The sequence below is a fragment of the Rattus rattus genome, chromosome 7 (assembly GCF_011064425.1).
Source record: "Rattus rattus isolate New Zealand chromosome 7, Rrattus_CSIRO_v1, whole genome shotgun sequence".
Taxonomy (NCBI): domain Eukaryota; kingdom Metazoa; phylum Chordata; class Mammalia; order Rodentia; family Muridae; genus Rattus; species Rattus rattus.
The window spans coordinates 6,319,737-6,337,583 of record NC_046160.1 but is presented as its reverse complement, the minus strand read 5'-3'; the positions used below and the strand labels follow the sequence as shown (position 1 = coordinate 6,337,583).

The window sequence follows — 17,847 nt, the reverse complement described above, 5'->3', positions numbered from 1 at the left end:
GGACATTGCATACATGGAGGAGCTCACAGAGGCCAGAAGAGGTGCCAGACCCCGTGGAACTGGGGCTTTGGATGGTTGTGAACTGCCATGTGGGTGCTGAGAACCAAACCCAGGAGCATTAACTTCTCTTAATCACTGAGCATTCTTTGTAGCACCAACACCTTAATAGTCATGGCGGCTGATGACCTGAGTGACGTGAGGTGAATGCGTTCTCTTTACAATGCAGCCACATGCAACTGGCAGAAATCGTGAGCTAGAAGCTCTGGCTGGGCAGAGCTCTTCAAGCCAGTACATCAGTCACCATCCGTGCCTCCTGGCAGGGATCAACAAGAGACAGGATGGCACACGCCAGGGAACCAGCCTCAGGCGAAACAAGCCGAACACAAGTCGTGACTCACTGCTTGCTGATTGGCTGAGGGCACCGTGGGCAAGTCGTTTAATGCCTACGAGCATGGTCCTCATCCTCACAGGAGGATATGGCAAGGTTTACCTCCACGGAGTGGGTGCAGACATCGTGTTAGGCATCTAGCACACCCTGTCCAGGGTCCATATCCAGTCAGGCCTGTAGCTCTGAGCTTTATAACTTATTCCAAGAAGAAACTGAGGGGATCCCAGGTACCAAAGCAGCAATGAATACTAGGCAGATACCCACACGGTGGCTGTGAAAGACGGCCACCAGCCAGATGAGCTATTAGTTTTAAGTGCCAAGAAAGAAGAATTCTTTCCAGGCATGGAGGAAGGGTGGTGGAGGTGTAAGACAGGACCAGTAGCTTTGGGGACAGTTCCCCAAGTGAGAGCATTCCTTTCTCAGATAGCAAAGGCCCCTGTCCTTTGCAGCAGCTCCCAGGCTGGTATACCACATTGTGAAAGGGGGGCTAACCCTCTCCTGCCCTCAGCTCTGCTGTTAAAAGAGCCATTGAGCCTCCAACCAGGGAAAAAGAGCACTGTGCTCTCTGCTAGGCCCTGCAGAGTTCATTCGAGCAGGGGGGAAGTTTGTGCGGCAGACCCAGGCATGACAGATGAGAGAGGTACAGCGGGCTTCCTTGCTCTGGGTACAGCCAGCTTTGCCCTACTCAGAGTACTGGTAGAGACACCGCTAGGCCATTGGGAACGCTGGACCTAGTCATGTCCATGTGCACTGTAGGCCAACTTGGATTTAACAACAGCTTTGGTCTCTGTTGCTAGGTTTTATAGTCAAATGGCCCAAGCCAAAGACTCTCATACATGGAGACAGACAGGCTGAGGCAGTTGGTCACGGGCAATGCCCACAAAGCCTCTTCCCAAGAACAGGGAGAGAAGTGTGCCTGGAGCTAATGGTCTCAGACAGTTGACTCTACTGGTCCTCACAGGTCTGCTTTGGAAAGAGTTTCTGACTCAGGGTCTATGAGCAGGAGGTCCCTTGTCACTTACAGCCTCCTCAGGAGAGCATACATACCACACTCATCGAAGCCTGAGGTGTTCTCTTGCTGGAGACTCACTCATGTGTTTTGAAGGTCTTAAGCAATGGGGCATTTCCAGGCCTGGAACTTTCTCAGGGCTTGTCTCTTCTCGGGGCTTGTCCCCACATGTGTGTTATTCAGAGAGCTGTGGTACCATGGAAGTCAGCTTTTATAAGGGACTGCTTCAGTCAGTGATACTCACTGAAGTATTGAAGGTGAACCCAGACACTCACCTGCTGGACAAGTGTTCCACTGAACTGCACCCCAACTCTGAACCAGTGTACCACCCCCCTGGAGAAACTAACAGGGTACATTCTCACCAGGAAGACCTAAATATGCCAAGAAAGAGGAATTCACAAGACGCAGCTACGTTGCGTTGTATCACATACAGGAGACATTAGATTCCCTACTTGAATCAGTGGCTTATCCAGGTGTGAAGACTGGGGAGGCTCTGATGTCAGAATCTATTAATAAAATTTTATGGGTGTGCTATCCAGGGTCATCCAGTTCCATAGTGTCCGTGGTGCCTTTGTGCTACAACAGTGGAGGGGTATGATTGCGACAGAGACCGCGTAGCTCTCAGAGCCTAACATGTTTACTACCTGGCCTTTTAGAAAAATTCGACTGTTGCTTTAAAGGGGGTGTCTTAGTCATCCCAGTGTCTAGGCCTTTCTCACTGTCAAGACAAAATACCTGGAGAAAGACAAGGCTTGCTGAGCTCACAGGTGGACAGGAAGTAGACCCCGTGGCTGGGAAGGCCTGAGCTCACGGGTGGAGAGGAAATAGAGCCCAGGGCCGGGAGGGCAGCGTGGCAGGGACAGATAGCATACTGAGTGCCTCCCTCCTCTCCCTCTTTGTATTTAGTCCAGGGCACCAGCAGGAGAGAGGGCGCCAGCCACATCCAGGGTGTGTCTTCCCCTCGTCAGTTAAAATTCACTAAGGAAACACTCTCACCGATAGGCTCAGAGGTCAAGTCCACGGAGAGGACTGACCCTCTCAGTCTGAGCACCCAGACCCAGGGGCCTCACTTTCCACTCCACACATTCACTTAAAATGCTCAAGCTGTGGAATGTAGTCAGTGGCGGAAGTACTTTGAAAAGAGCTGTGGCAATCTCCTCAGCCACTAGCAGTGAAAGACAAAGAACGCCATTCCTGCTCCTGTGGCAGCAGAAGCCACTGGGAAGTTGTGAGTGGGGGACCCACCCTATCCCCTTTCTTCTGAACAAACCCTACAGCTTTGGGGAACTGCTTTGTTTTGGCTTTTGTTTCAAAGAGTATGCCAACAGAGGTCTGGGGCTTTGTAACCACCTGTCCATTCCCGTGACGGAAGGCTGTGCCTGTCTATGAGGTCCAGCTAATGCAGAAATAGTAACTGGCTGAACACACTTGATTTTGCAAATAACTGTTGATGTGTGGACAGAAGTGAGCAGTGCCGGAATTCTAAGATGGCTTGCCTCTTTCTTTTCCTAAAGTAACTCTGCAAATGGAATTTATTTTTAGCAAGACTTTAAACATTTAATTTTTATTTATATATATTTTAAAAACTTAAATGTTAGCAAACCATGAATGGGAGGGGAAGAGGAGAAATGAATTCCATCCAGCAGGTGGCCTGACAGAATTCACCTGTGGTTAGTTGTTCAAGTGTGACCAGTCGTCTGAGGCCATTTGGTTCATTTTAAAAAATATGCCTGTAGGTAGGAGCCTTGACTTACACCAGTAATCCCAACACTCCGGAAGCGGAGGTCAGAGGATCAGGAAGAGTTCAAGAGCAGCCCAGAGATGTCTCAACATGTAAAAGTTTGAGTACCCAAGCATGATGCTCTGAGTTTGAGCCGCAGAACCCATGTGAAAAGCCGGATGCAGGTGCACACACCTGGTGCACACACCTGGTGCACACACCTGGTGCACACACCTGTAATCCCAACTCTCTTAAAGTAAAATGAGAGGCAGAGACAGGAGGAGCAGCCAGAAGCTCATGGGCCCACAGAACAGACTACAGAGAGGCAGAAAGGAGACTCGGCCTCAACAAGATAGAAGGCAAGAATCAACTCCAGAAAGTTGTCATCAGACGTACATGCATTATAAAGTTGCACACATGTGCACATACATGCACATAATATAATACATATTTACATGCACATGTATTATATATAAATGCATATATCCATAAATGTATATATTATGTACTTGCATATAAATATATACACGTGAATATCCTCAGGAATGGTGGGTAATGCCTTTAATCCAAGCACTAAAGAGACAGGATGATTCTGAGTTCTAGGCCAGCCATGCTATAGAGGAAAGACCCTGTGTTAAGAAGGGAGAGAGAGACAGAACGAGACAGTGTGTTCCTCGGTGTCCCAAAGAGTACATTAGAGAGCTATCAGATTGTGCTGGGGCCTGTGAGGTCCCATCTGTGGCTTCTGCAGTTCCTGCCTTTGTGTGCCAACCATCTTCCTCACCCCCTTTTCCCTCCTTAGACCAGGGAGTGGCCAGGGACTGGGGGCTTCTGACCTCGGCTGCTGTAAAGCTCATCGCTCATGCTTTAAAGGGAAATCAACATTGGTTTTCTTCTCCCATTCGAAGTGCAAGCAACTTCACAAAATGGGGCTCACAACTCCAGGACTGTGGAGAGTTATTGGAGTGCTCAATTAGGAGAATGGATAGCAGCTAACGAATGAATTGGAGAATTCTGAATATTGAATTAAACAGGAAAAAGCAAGTGGGGCACTTCTGGGAAATGCAGAAGAACTCAGGACCCGAGACTATGCTCCTGGTGGGTGTCGTCAGCAGGGGAAGCCCAGGTCCCCAGTCTGGCTCTGCTACTCCCGTGTTCCAGGCTCCTGGCCCCTGTCTGTGTGTGTTCTTTACAGAAAGCAGGAACCGGGCTGGCACAGCAAGCTCAAAGCAAAACCTGGCTTCTGCCATTATTTCATGCTGCCTTGTTCCAGAAAGTATAAAGGTGGCCCACCAGGATGCACACTGTACGAACCGCATCCATGAACGTTGTAGCGGGGAACATAAAGGGCGGGGAGTGAGCACCCCAAAAAACACCCTTTTCTCTCTCATCTCTATTTGTTTATTATTGAAACTGTAACGTAATTACAACATTTCTCCCTTCCCTCTTCTTCCTCCAAATCCTCCCATACACCCCTCTCTGCTCTCCTTCAAATTCCTGGCCTCTTTCAACAATTCTTATCGCATGCATATATGCATCCGTATGTACATATATGCATCTGTATGTACATATATACCCATGTGTGACCTGTTAAGGAAGGCTGTATTGAGTGATCACACATTTGACCGTTTGCTAGGAAGTGCGACTGGGCAGAAACCTCTTCCATCTATATTTGAAAACATCGCACTAATAATTTAGTTAGTTTAGTGGCATTTCGGGCTCCCGTCTCATTATAGTCAGTAGCTTGATCCTTATGGCAAAAGCATGGAGACCAATACTAATTAATGTCCCCATTTTATGGATGAGCAAATGTGGATACAGAAAGATTGGTAATTGGAATAAAATCTAGGGGACTAGAGAGATGGCTTAGCAGTTAAGAGCACTGGCTGCTTTCCAAGAGGTTCAAGTCCCAGCAGCCACAGCAGGTCACAGCCATCCAAATAGAATCTAGGGCAGTGGTCCTCAACCTTCCCAATGCTGTGACCCTTTAATACAGTTCCTCATGCTGTGCCCACCCCCACCGTGGAATTACTTCATTGCTACCCCATAACGATAAGTTTGCCACTGTTGTGAGTGACAACCCTGTAGGCTGAGAACCACTGACATAGGTATTCAGGCGAAGAGTTTGAGACTGAGCCACTGAACTTCCTATCAGACAAAACGGAAGGGGTTCACTGATAAGCTTTTAGATATTTCCATTTTCTTAAAAGGTGTATCAGGCGTGGATGGAAGAGGGGAAACAAAAAAGAAATGTCCATGTTAGCACGAACTTCAAGGAGCTAAATCCAGAACTGGAGGTTCCTGAACAAGCTTTTTACCACAAAAAGGCCATTGGAAACAGATAAGAAAAAGAAAGTGACCCACCCCTGCATTCACAGCCTCAACAAGGCCGTGCATCTAAATTACTCAGAGTTTAAAAGTACAGAGGCTGGGCCCCACCTCTCCAGAGTCCGAGTTCCTGAGGTCTGGGGCAAGGCTTATGTTCCTGTTACAGCTGTGTTTGTTTTTGATAGACCAAGAGCTCCCGTTAAACAGTGACCAGGCTGGGGCTGTAGCTGTCATAGGACACTTGCTAAGAATGTAGGGAATTATTGGTTCTATCTCTGACACCCGCCTACACACACACACACACACACACACACACAGACACACACACAGACACACACACACAGACACACACACACAGACACACACACACAGACATACACACACATACACAGACACACACACACAGACACACACACACAGACACACACACACAGACACACACACACAGAGACACACACACAGACACACACACACAGACACACACACAGACACACACACACACAGACACACACACACACACACACACACACACACACACACACACACGCAGACACACACACACAGACACACACACACCCCAAAGGACAGAACTAAATGAAGCAAGGCTATGATTGTGCCTGCAATGAATTTTCCCCAAAGAGAAACATACTCAAAATACAAAGACCAGGGCAAGTTATCTTTGGAGAGAACTGAAAGCCAAGAGAAATTAATTACAATTCCTAAGTCTCACTTAAGCACCCGTTAACAGCTCTCTCTGGCCAGACCTCAGATCAATTAAGCAGACTCCCCTCCTGAGGCAGGCACCGGCCGCCTTGGTTAAAGCCCTCTCAGGTGATTCATGTGTGCATCTGGGATTGGGCTGCTCTAGGCCCTGTTACTGAAGGGTCTGCTCCAGCTCGTGGTAACTTGAACATAACAAAATAGATCAATGAGCCAAGCAGAGACAGGCACACAGGCCTGTCAGGAATAGTATTTAGAAAAATATTGGGTTGTTTTCAGACGGTTGTTATTTTTAATATTTCTTACATTTATTATTTATGTGTGTAGGAGTGTGCACATGGGAGTGGAGGTCAGAGAACAATTTGCAGGAATTGGTTCTTTCTTTCTACCTCGTGGGTCCTGGGGATCCAACTCAAGTCTTTAGGCTTGTGAGTAGGTGCCTTTCTTTAACCACTGAACCCCCTTAGCATCCCTGAGCTATTATTAAAGCAAAAGTCTAAAAAGGATTTAATGATTTATTTATCTTATGTGCACTGGTGGGCTTTTCGCAGCATGCATGCCTGTGTGAGGCTGTTGGATGCCCTGGAACTGAAGTCACAGACAATTGTGAGCTGCCATGTGGGCACTGAGAATTGAACCTGGGTCCTCTGGCAAAACAGCAGGCGCTCTTGACCACTGAGCCATCTCTCCATCCTGAATCGCAAATTTTTAATAGGAATTCATTTGTGGATGTTTAGAGAGAGAACGGTAAATTGCTAAGTCAGTTAACCGTAGGCTCATAGGAAAACGCTCCAAGCACGTGTGTGCTGCTCACATACAGTCCACTGAGCAGCCTCTAATAGGAGACCTGTTAGACTTCTCAGACAGAAAGTAGTCGGAACCCAGCTTGGTTCTGGGGTTTACCATGCTACCCAGGGAGCCTCCTGGCCAGAAGGCCCCTGGAGACATTCCTCATAGACCAGATTTTTAGAAATGAATCCCAGTATTGCACATGTTTTCTGCATTTGGCCAGGGCCACTAGTCCATTAGATGATGCTGCCCACACTTTAGAGTGGCTCTTCCTGCCTCAGTTAAACCTCGTAACCTGACTCCGTTGGTTGGCAAGCAAGGGTAAATACACATCAGTCATTGCAAACAGCACAGGTCTAATTTAAGGGTTGCCACCAAGGACAGGTTAACACCACAGCACTTGGTATTTCTCAGACAAAGGACGGGAGTTGAGCAGTCTGCTCCAGCTACCCCGGAAGAGGGAGGTGGATGAGGAAAGTGTATGGCGCCACCAGGGGCTCTTGGCAGGTTGGGAGCTATGACAAACCCTGCCGGAAGTGAGTACTAGCCTAGTTCCCCATAACTTTTACCCTGTTTTCTCTGTAAAGGAAATCCAAAATTTTTATAAAGCAGGTGGTGGCAACACGTGCCTTCAATCCCAGTGCTTGGAAGGCAGAGGCAAGCAGATCCTGAGTCAAAGGCCAGCCTGGTCTACAGAGTGAGTTCTAGACCAGTCAGGGAGACACAGAGGAACCCTGTCTCAAAAACAAACAAACCAACAACAAACCAACAACAAAACAAACCCTTACATAGCAGTGTGCGTGTAGAAATTTACATGTGCCGTACTGATGGGAATGCATTTATAATGAGTAAATGTGTCAAGAGATCCAGTGGATAGATGCTGAGAAAGCTCTTTCTTGATGGAAATTCTTTTTTTATTTTAGAATATTATAGGAAAGAAAAGACGTGGAACTTGGAACATTGATGTTTCAAAGCCAAGGGGTCAGTTAAGTAAAATAAAATCATTCTGAGCTCATAAGCGTGATGTGTCCCGCTGCTTCGTGTTTGCAGTGGGTGCCTCACGGACCATCGCCCACCTGTGATGTGTGAAAGAATGACACCCATAACACACAGTAGGCCCATAACACACAGTAGGAGAGCCAAATGCAAGAGAGAGTCTGAGGGAGACGGGAAGAGAGGGAGGTGGGAAAGGCTGGCACTGAGGGATACTTAAGAGGGACCCAAAGGTGCAGGTATCGTGTACCCCATTTCCAGCCACGACCATGAGGCATGGTTTCGTGGCTCTGACCAGGCAGAGGAAGAACATGAGAGGCACCAGCAAAATGGACATTTGAGGGCCAGTCCCATGACACAGTCTGGAAGAGCACTGTCATCAGCTAAACTGGACATCACATTAGGACAGAGGCAGATGTCACAGAGGCAAACAGCATGGCTCCTCCCAAAGCTGGCATTGAGAGACGGCTATGTGAGAGCTAAGAGAGAATCATCCTTCTCAGAAAGAAGGTAGCCAGGACCCATCTTGGTCCTGGGGTCTACTCTGCTACCCAGGGAGCCTCCTGGCCAAAAAGGCAGGCCCTGGGAGCTTGGTGCCCTGGGTACAGTCTCTCAGATGTGGGAGGCTGTGAAACTGCTTTTCTCCGATTCTTCCTTCACCCCCTCCCTCCACCCCCTGTAGGCGCCAGAAATGTGTGTCTTCCATGAAGTTAGGTTTGGATCTCCCGAGCCTAGGCTTCCATTACTGAAGAAATGCCAGAGGAAGTAGGAATTTTGTTTTCCTCTAACGTCTTCCTCTAACATACAGACCCACCAAGGCCCTAAATGCATTTACCTTGACGGAATTTCCCCAAACCCCAGCTGGTTACTGTTTCTATCTTGTACCGGCAATTAGAGAACTCTGTGCCTCCAGCAGTAGGACAAGAGAGGCCATCAATTAGGCCTAACTCCCACTCATACGGCCCTGGGGCTCAGGCCTTGTCTAAGCTGTCCAACTGCAGACTCCTCATGAGTCACACCTTAGTTGCCACCCCATTCCCACCTCCACGTCCCCAAAGGACAAACCCCTCTGGCAGGATGGCAGCCATCGGCCCCCAATCCGGGTCACTTTGCTGGCTTTAGATACAGTAGCAGCAGGAGAGGCTCAGTCATTTCTTCCAGCAGATGACTATGGATGTTAATAAGTGACAGGCATAACACTAGGCTGATGACAAAGTGGTGACTCCAAGCCGCTCCCTGCTTGTGCAGGGCTCATAGGGAGGACTACAGTGGAGAAATGGTGGACCATCCATCCAAGGCTCCTCTCAGACGGCTCACAGAGGGATGAGCGAGGCTTTCAGGAGAGGCATTTCATACTGGCATAAAACCGATGGAGACCTACAGGCAAGGAAGAGGGGGAAAGGGGTGCTCCAGACAGAAAGTGATCTGTGCAAAGGATGAAGGTGTGAAGAAGTCCTGTGAGCCTGCAGCATCATCGTACAGCTTAGCACAACCCAGACGTGATGGCAGGGTGCACGGGAACAGGATCTGGAAGGACTTGGAAGTGACCAAGCACAGGAACTTGGGACTTGGTCCCCAGAGTGGTGAAGCATCATAGAAGGCCTTAGAAGATCGGTAAAGTACGTGCTGGGACATTCAGGCAGGCCTGAGGTAGCTGTGGTTTAGGATTTGGAGGCAAAGAGAGAAGGATTGTCCCATAGCTTCGAGATGCTCATCAGTAGTATGTGATGTAGGCCCATGGCACACAGCACCTACAGCTCTCAGATGCCGACCCAATACATCTGTCATCCTCCTACAGGGCGCTGTCACCACCCCAACTTCACAGATAGGAAGACCAGTGCCCAGAGATTAACATCAATGCCCTATAAGCAGACAAGGACAATCTCAGGGACAGTGGTCTTTGTCTTCCTCCACACAGCCTTCCCTGAGTGTGGCCCAGAGGTTGTGGGAAAGGCTCTGTGGGGGAGGGAAGGTCTGCAGAGTCAGACAAGGCTCTGTATGTCCAATGCTACATCTTGGGCTGCACAGTGTGGGCATTGGGAAGGTATATGGACGACTAAGGACCAGAGTAGAGTTGAGTCTTGGGTGTGCTCTGAAGAAAGCAGCAGTATTTCAAAGAACAAAATTAGTGAAGGAGCCTCCCTCAGCCCTTTCTGGTTTGGGGGGTGCCATGCTGCCTGTATGCCAGTGACAGGGATACAAGGTGCTTTGAAAACCTTCCCAAGTCTCCAGTCTCCAACGATCATGAATTGAATCCCATGGGACTATTATTTATTTAAATTGAAAATGGGTGGGGCTGGAGAGATGGCTCAGCGGTTAAGGGCACTGACTGCTCTTCCAGAGGTCTTGAGTTCAATTCCCAGCAACCACATGGTGGCTCACAACCATCCGTAATGGGATCTGATACCCTCTTCTGGTGTGTCTGAAGACAGCTACAGTATACTTATATAGAATAAATAATTAAATCTTTTTTAAAAAAGAAAGAAAGAAAATGGATAACTAACGTGCACCTAAAATATCTCCAAGGAAACTAGGGCCAGGAGCCAAGTTATGCAAGGAGTTGTGACCAGTCTGCAGAGGTCACCAAGAATGGCATCTTCTGGCATGGGGGTGTGATTCAGTGGTGAATTGGCGGTGCCTGTTATGTGCAAGACATGGGCTTGATGCCCAGCAGTATTTCTAGATGACCTCTAGGAGGGAGAAATGGTGTGCCCTGCTGCCCGCCCTCGAATGATTCTGGGATTCCCACGAGAAACACAGATGAGCGAAGTGACTCTCCCAGCGAGCTCACGGTAGAATCGTCTCTAGATGCATTAGCAGAGCGTGGTTCTCAAAACACACAGCAATGAGGTGTGAAGTGTGGACACACTGTGGACTCCAGCTCCATTGCTGTGCCCAGGGCACCTCAGGAAAGCAAACCAGTTTCTGTGACTAATGAGCACGAATCTGTCACTGCCAGCTGATGAAATCCGAGCGACTAAGTAAGCAAGGAGAGTCAATGCCAACCAGCTTACGGGTTTTCTGGGGTTCTTTATGTGCTCCCTGCCCTCCTAGCTGAAAGGGTGTTCCTGACCAAGAATTCTAGCTCATCGTTGGCTATGTTCCAAAGGGACCTTTCCTCCTATTCTGTGCATCTGTCTCCCTCCTCTGCAAACCTTTCGCTCCGAACACCAAAGCATGTGCATTCGGTTGCCCTTTGGACAATACCTGTCACTTTGCAAGTTGTCACCACTACCTCTTTGCCTCCCAGATCTCTCTGGCCAGCCTTCACCCAACAGAGCCCTCCCAACTCTTTGACCCTATGACCCTTCCCTCCTTCCACAGAGATCCTCTGAAGAGCTGCTGCCCTGTGCCTTCCCCAGCCACCCCCTCCCACAGCCAGCTTTCATCACCCTGGGGACCAGTTTCGTTGTTCCTCTCTGAAGCAGCTCTTTGCATAGGCCCTCCCTTTCCTCTGGCCCTGAACCCCCAAGGACAACAGCTAGCCCACCCGGGGCCAGCCTTCTGGTTGGAGAAGACCACACTGTATCTACGTTCCCTGTCTGAAGAGAGTACAGCCATCCCCAGCCACAAATGCTGTTTCTGCAAAGTTCTTGCATTCTCTTTGTTTCCTCAGCCCGCCTTCTCAGTCCTTGCAAGCCAGACTCACTGCTCAGGCTGAGACAGACTTCAGGACTGACTGCTAAGGACAGGGAAGAGTAGCTTGTCCCTGCTCCTTCCTACCCATTATTGTGTCTAATCTGGGTCACTGGGCTGGCTCCCCTGCCAGTCTCCCTACTCTATCCCCTCTCACTGTGTTGCCCAACTCTCTCCCCACTTGCCTATGCCAGGCCCTTCTGGTTTTATCTCAAAAGTCTATTGGCTTCTTCTAAAAAATGTCTCCTGGTTCGACTTGACCCTTGCCGTGTATGCCATCCCATTTCTATGGGTTCGAGTCTCTCTAACTTCTACAGGGTCAGGAGGCACCATGCTGAGACCTGGATGTGAGTTTGGCTCTTTCCCAGTCTCACCCCGGCCAAGCCACCAAATCTGTCTGAGTCATAGTTTCCTCTCTTTTAAAACTGGAATCAAAATACCTGCCTATTCCAAAGATCAAATGAATGAGTGGATGCGAAGATGCTTTGAGCAGCTCTGGAACATTACCTCTCAAACTTGCCATAGGACTTTCCTCTTGGGAAAGGGGTAAATACATTATTCAGGAGGGCAGGAAGGGAAGTTGGAAAAAGTCTAGCTTAAGCAAAATGGACCAGGATCCTTTCTCCTAGAATTCAAGAGATTTGAATTTGTTCACATGCATGACAACCATTCAAAAGCAGATGCAAGGTATAGCTTTGTCTCAGAGGTGCTCTCTCTCACAGACTACTTACTATCACCTTTAAGATTACAGGTTTCTGCTAAGAATAGCCTAGCTCAGTATTATCCTTCCTATAAAATGACTCTAGCCTTTCTATAAGATGCATCCCATCATTTGGTCACTAACCAGAAGCAGTACCGTTTACCCAGTGTCTTAGTTAAGGTTTCACTGCTGTGAACAGACACCATGACCAAGGACGACGTTCAACTGGGGCTGGCTTACAGGTTCAGAGATTCAGTCCATCATCAAGGCAGGAGCATGGCAGCATCCAGACAGGCATAGAGCTGAAAGTTCTATGTCTTGTTCTGAAAACAAACAGAAGACTGGCTTCCAGGGAGCTAGAATGAGGGTCTTAAAGCCCATGCCCACAGTGACACACCTACTCTAACAAAGCCAAACCTCCTAATAGTGCCACACCCTGGGCCAAGCATAATCAAACCATCACACCCAGCATCCAAAGAGGTACTACTGAAGAGCCTCCCAAGTCCCCTCTGTACCCCATACCCACTGTGCTCAGTCCTGTAGGCCGAGCACTGAAGGCCTCTGTGGTCGGACTCCAGTCTTAGCCCCTGACCATCCCTCACTGGGCTCCGGTCCAGGGGCTTGACAGACCCATGGTTCTGGGCATACAAGCTCTATGTTCTTAACCTCTGTTTTATCCTACCTGCCATCTACACCACCACAACCAGAAACCATCCTTCAGGTCATAGCCAAACCCTGACTTCTCTATGGAAGTTCTTTGTAAATCAGTACGCCCCAGACAACCACACTGCCTTTCTTACTCATCTGTAAGACCTTAAAGGTAGGGTGTTGTTGACATTCCTGTCCTCTCCAAAAACCAGGATATGTGGGTTGGTTGGTGGCTGCCCTCTACTCAAGCCCTCAAAACCGGGAGCCTGGGGAACTTGAATGTCTAGCTGGGTTGTCCTTCTGAGCTGGAGAATAAGTCATCGAAGCTTACTTATTGTGGCAGAACTCCAAGTAACCTAAAGTTACCTAAGAGAAGGAGTTTATGGTCTATACCAGTGGTTCTCCACCTTCCTAATGCTGTGACCCTTTAATACAGCTCCTCATGATGTGGTGACTGGCAGCCATAACATTATCTTTGTTGCTACTCATAACTATAATTTTGCTACTGTTATGAATTGCAATGTAAATATCTGTTTTCTGATGGTCTTAGGTGACCCCTGTGAAAGGGTCATTCAATCCCACCCATCCCCCTAGGGGGGTCATAACCCACAGGTTGAGGAACGCTGGTCTAGAAAAAAGTATGAACATACCCCAGCAATTGTTGAGCTAACGTCGGGATAGTGGCCAAGCCATGGGGGCATAAAATGAGACGCTGGTGAGGGCAGATGGAGGAAGGTATCCCTGGGTCCTGCTAAAGCCCATCTTTACACAGAGAGAGATCATGTGAAGTAGATATGTAGGACTATCAGGTCTGTCTCTATGGGAAGAAAAAGCACTGGGGTGAGAAGTTGGATTTAAGTTTGTCCCCTGGTCTTCATGGAACTTGATAGCTATGGCAGATGCTAGCAAGGGGATATGAGATGGAAGCTATGCATCCCGTTACACACACACACACACACACACACACACACACACACACACGCACTCACACACATGCACTCACACACATGCACACAAACATAATGCATGCACACACAGGCTCACACACACACACACACACACACACACACACACGCATGCATGCACAGACACGTGCACACGTGCACACTCGTACACTCAGCCTGTGGGAACCCCACTTCCCTGCTTTTCCATCATACTCACGCACCCTCTTCCTTCTCACCTTGACTCATTCTTGCTCTCCTCCTCTTCGCATCCGGGTCCTGGGGCCATCCATTGTTACCTCATTGGAACGGCCCTGTATCTGTTCCCAGTAGCTAGAGGCTGGAGAGACTGGCCACCTCAATGCCCAGTCTCCAAGTGGGAGGGGGCGGGGCTCAAGAAGGAAGTTAGGCCTCGACTCAGCACCGTCTCTTTTCTCTCCACAGAAAACCAAGAGAGATGTCAATAACTTCGACCAAGACTTTACCCGGGAAGAGCCAATACTTACACTTGTGGATGAAGCAATCGTGAAGCAGATCAACCAGGAAGAATTCAAAGGCTTCTCCTACTTTGGTGAAGACCTGATGCCCTGAGAAACTGCTTCACATGGAGTTAGCTCACTGCAAGGAGGGTGTTGAGACAATCCCGTGTTGCAGAGGCTCAGACTGTCTCGAACTATTCGTCCTCCCCAGAGCCCCAGTCCCACATCTGCTCTCTTATTTATTGCATCCCCTCACCCCAGGCCCTGTCCTTCCCCACCCTCCCAGTGACCAGAAGGCCCTCTTTGGTCCAGACTCACCAAGATCACAGATTTGAACTGCGTCTGCTCTGTGTGCAGTGCTGGGTCTGGAGTAGCCGTCCACCCACAACCCTGAAGCAGCTTCAGTTCTTTTATTACAAAGAAAAAAACCCACGAAAACTCTGGCTGTGCCCACTGGACATGGAATCCTGACTCCTCCCTTCTCTCATTCCTCCTGGCCCGCCATTCCTGCCCGGCTACCTAAGAGAAGAGACCAGAGTTTCTTCCACAAGGGCTGATGCCCCGAGGCACGCCCTTCAGGGGAGGATCCTGGGGACGCTCAGGCTGTCCAACTGTGGCGGTTTGCTCTGGAATTGCACATTCCTGCTTGCTTTGGTTTTAGCTTTTTTTTGAGCATGCCAAAGTTGTGTGCATTTGTATCTCATGGAAGAAATCGTTTTGATTTTGAACTCTTAACATTTAAAATAAGAAAAAAAAGAGAGAGGAAGAAAGAAAAAAGAAAGAAAACTGTTACCAAGTTCACTTTCTAATTGGCCAAAAGATACACATCCCAGTGTGAACACGGGTAGATATTAAAGGGCTAATACACGGTGAGAATCCAGTCGTCCAAAGTTCATTATTGATACTTTAGTGACACATGAGGTCTATGCAAAGAGAGCGAAGGAAACTCTGGCTTCTCATCATGAGAATTCTCCCTGAGCACAAAGATCACCAGAGCAACAGCCAAGACCCCAAGGTTCCAGAAAAACTTAACTCCCAAATTCTCTCTCCAGTCTTGCCCCACGTTCCCAGCATAAACTCCTATTTTCTCTGCGCTTCTACAAGATGGTCATACCACTGTGTTGTGGTTTAGGACATTGGATAAGTAGAGTAACTCTGAAGTATCTGCTTTGGGGATGCAAGGAACAAAACGCAGCCTGGCTCAGGCAGGTGTCAGGAGACTAAGGAGCAACTGACCTGAGGACCTACGGTGCTGGGATGTGGCCAGAGTTTTGGCGACGTTCGATGGTAACTCGAGTGGACTCTGTTTAACGGACTGACATTGCCCCCTGTAGCTGCGCTGAGTGTTACAGTTTTGATTCCCAAGGGTTCCCGGTGGCTTTGTGTACATGTTCCCTGGAGGCCATCCAATTACCTGTTTTACAGAACTGATTTAGCAGGGAAGGGGATCCATTCCAACTGTTGCACGTGGATTTCCCAACCGCCCCTAAATATATATACCTGTGAGTGGCAAACAGGCACTAACGAAGCTTTTTGCCTTTTGTACATTTGAGATTTTTTTTTTTGTATATACTGTTTGCTGCAAGGCCTGTGGAATTAATTCATTGAATATAGAGGTATCAACTGCTGCATGCTCAGGCGTATCATAAAACCTTAGTCTATGGAAGAATAACTATAATAATGTCCAGGTGCAATCTCCTTAACACCTATTGGTTCAAGTTACTGAGAGAGAGGTATGTTTCTTTTAGGGAGGGCTGGGGCCCTTTATACTGTTTATTTCCTTTTGGGTTAAAAGTGTAACCTTATATTGAGCTCTGTTAAAGTCACTCTCGGCTCCCCCATGCAATGTCATGCCCTGATAGAGACGGCAGACAGAAAAGAATGTTCTCGACAGTGGTTTCCAAGCTTGGACAGTGACTATTTTGAGCCCATACTAAATGTGTCCCGATTTGCATATGGCCGGTCGAAGCCTCTGTCTCTGATGATGACCTTCAGTTCTCTTCTTTGCTTTTTTTTTTTTTTTTTTTTAAAGAAAAACTCAGGTGTAACTGTGATCTATTCTTATGATGCTTGCAAATATTGAATACTATGCTGTATCGATCTGTATGTTTGGCATACCAGGGAAGTGATGAGGAACATTAGGTTAATTTAATTTATCTTCAGTGACTTGACATACCGGGGGAAGACTATCTTTCAGAGCGGATAACAAGCACAGAAACATCTTCATGGTGGTATCATCTCAATGTTTAGAAAAACATGATTATACGTCCATCATACTCAGATATTCTCTCTCTCCCTCCTCCCTCCCCCCATCCCTCTCTCCCTCTGCTTCCTTTACCATTTCAAACATTGAACAGCCAAGGCCAATATCAAATGCCCCCCGCCAGGGTTTGGTGGTATTCATGTTCCAGTGGAGGCTAGACTCTTCCTCAGGGCCACTGGCCTACTGCTGGGAAATCAATCAATATATTCCACCAGCAACCCTAGGAAGCCAGCCCCCTGGCTCCCTTCTGGTGCCCGTAGCCCTGCTGGCTAGGAGGCCTCTGGCCAGTGCTTTGTGTCCAGTGGAGAACCACACACACGTGTGTTCCTTGGGTGTCTTCTGAGTCCTTTCAGCAAGAACTTAGCCGCAGGGAATGTGGCTTGGAGGTAGAGCTCTTGCCTGGCTGGTATGAAGCCTTGTACCCAGCATCACAAAAACAGCAGTGGTAGTGGGCATGGCCACACTGACAGCAGGATATCATCTACCAGGTCCATACTTCTCCAACTCTCACTCTCTTTCTCAAAAAAAAAAAAAAAAGTGCAAAACAAGGAAAATACACCGAAAACCTACATGAAGGATAGTAATTCCTCCCCACCTCTCATTATGGACTTTGTGAAGTAGAAACATATTTTTTTTTCCCTCCAAAGGTGAAAACACCATTCATTCTTGCTTTAAAAATAAAAGAAGGCTAAAAAAATTTACCTCTTTTTAAATTATGTGCAAAGTGATTCTGGCTGAATAGAAACGTATTTGATTTTAGGGGTTTTCTTTTGTATTGTGAAGCTTTCTTCGTACACTTCTTTTCCTTTCTGGGTGTGATTTTGATCCCTCGCCATCCATTAGTGTGATCTCATTGTGAACATTACTGTGCCAAATGTACTGTATCAAAAGGATGTGAATGTGTATTGTTCCAGAACGTGATAAACATGACGATGTTAAATCTCGCCTCTCCGTCCCAGCAAGGACGTCTCTCTCTCCTTCTGCCTTTTGTACACTCTAGGATGGAGTTGTTAGAGTGCTCGCCCATCAAGAACGAAGCACCCACAAAGCTCAGGGCAGTGACACACACCCGGAGTCTCAGCACTTGGGTGACAGAGACAGTGTGGCCAGAGGTTCAAGGCCATCCTCAGCTACATAATGTGTTCAGGGCCAGCCTAGGCTATAAAAGATGTCTCAAAAACCAACCAAGCCAAAACTTCTAAAACCTAACCCCAGTTTAGTGGGACACATTTG

General features: G+C 48.0%; 1 protein-coding gene across 1 annotated transcript in view; it reads left to right on the top strand.

Moving 5' to 3' along the window:
* The window catches only part of Prkce (protein kinase C epsilon), a 486,519-nt gene extending 468,961 nt beyond the window's left edge, over positions 1-17,558 (top strand). Inside the window, 1 exon segment of the mRNA XM_032908730.1 lies at positions 14,317-17,558. Coding sequence (XP_032764621.1) covers positions 14,317-14,463 — 147 coding nt within the window. The 3' untranslated portion in view covers positions 14,464-17,558.
* Positions 17,559-17,847: the final 289 nt, after the last annotated feature.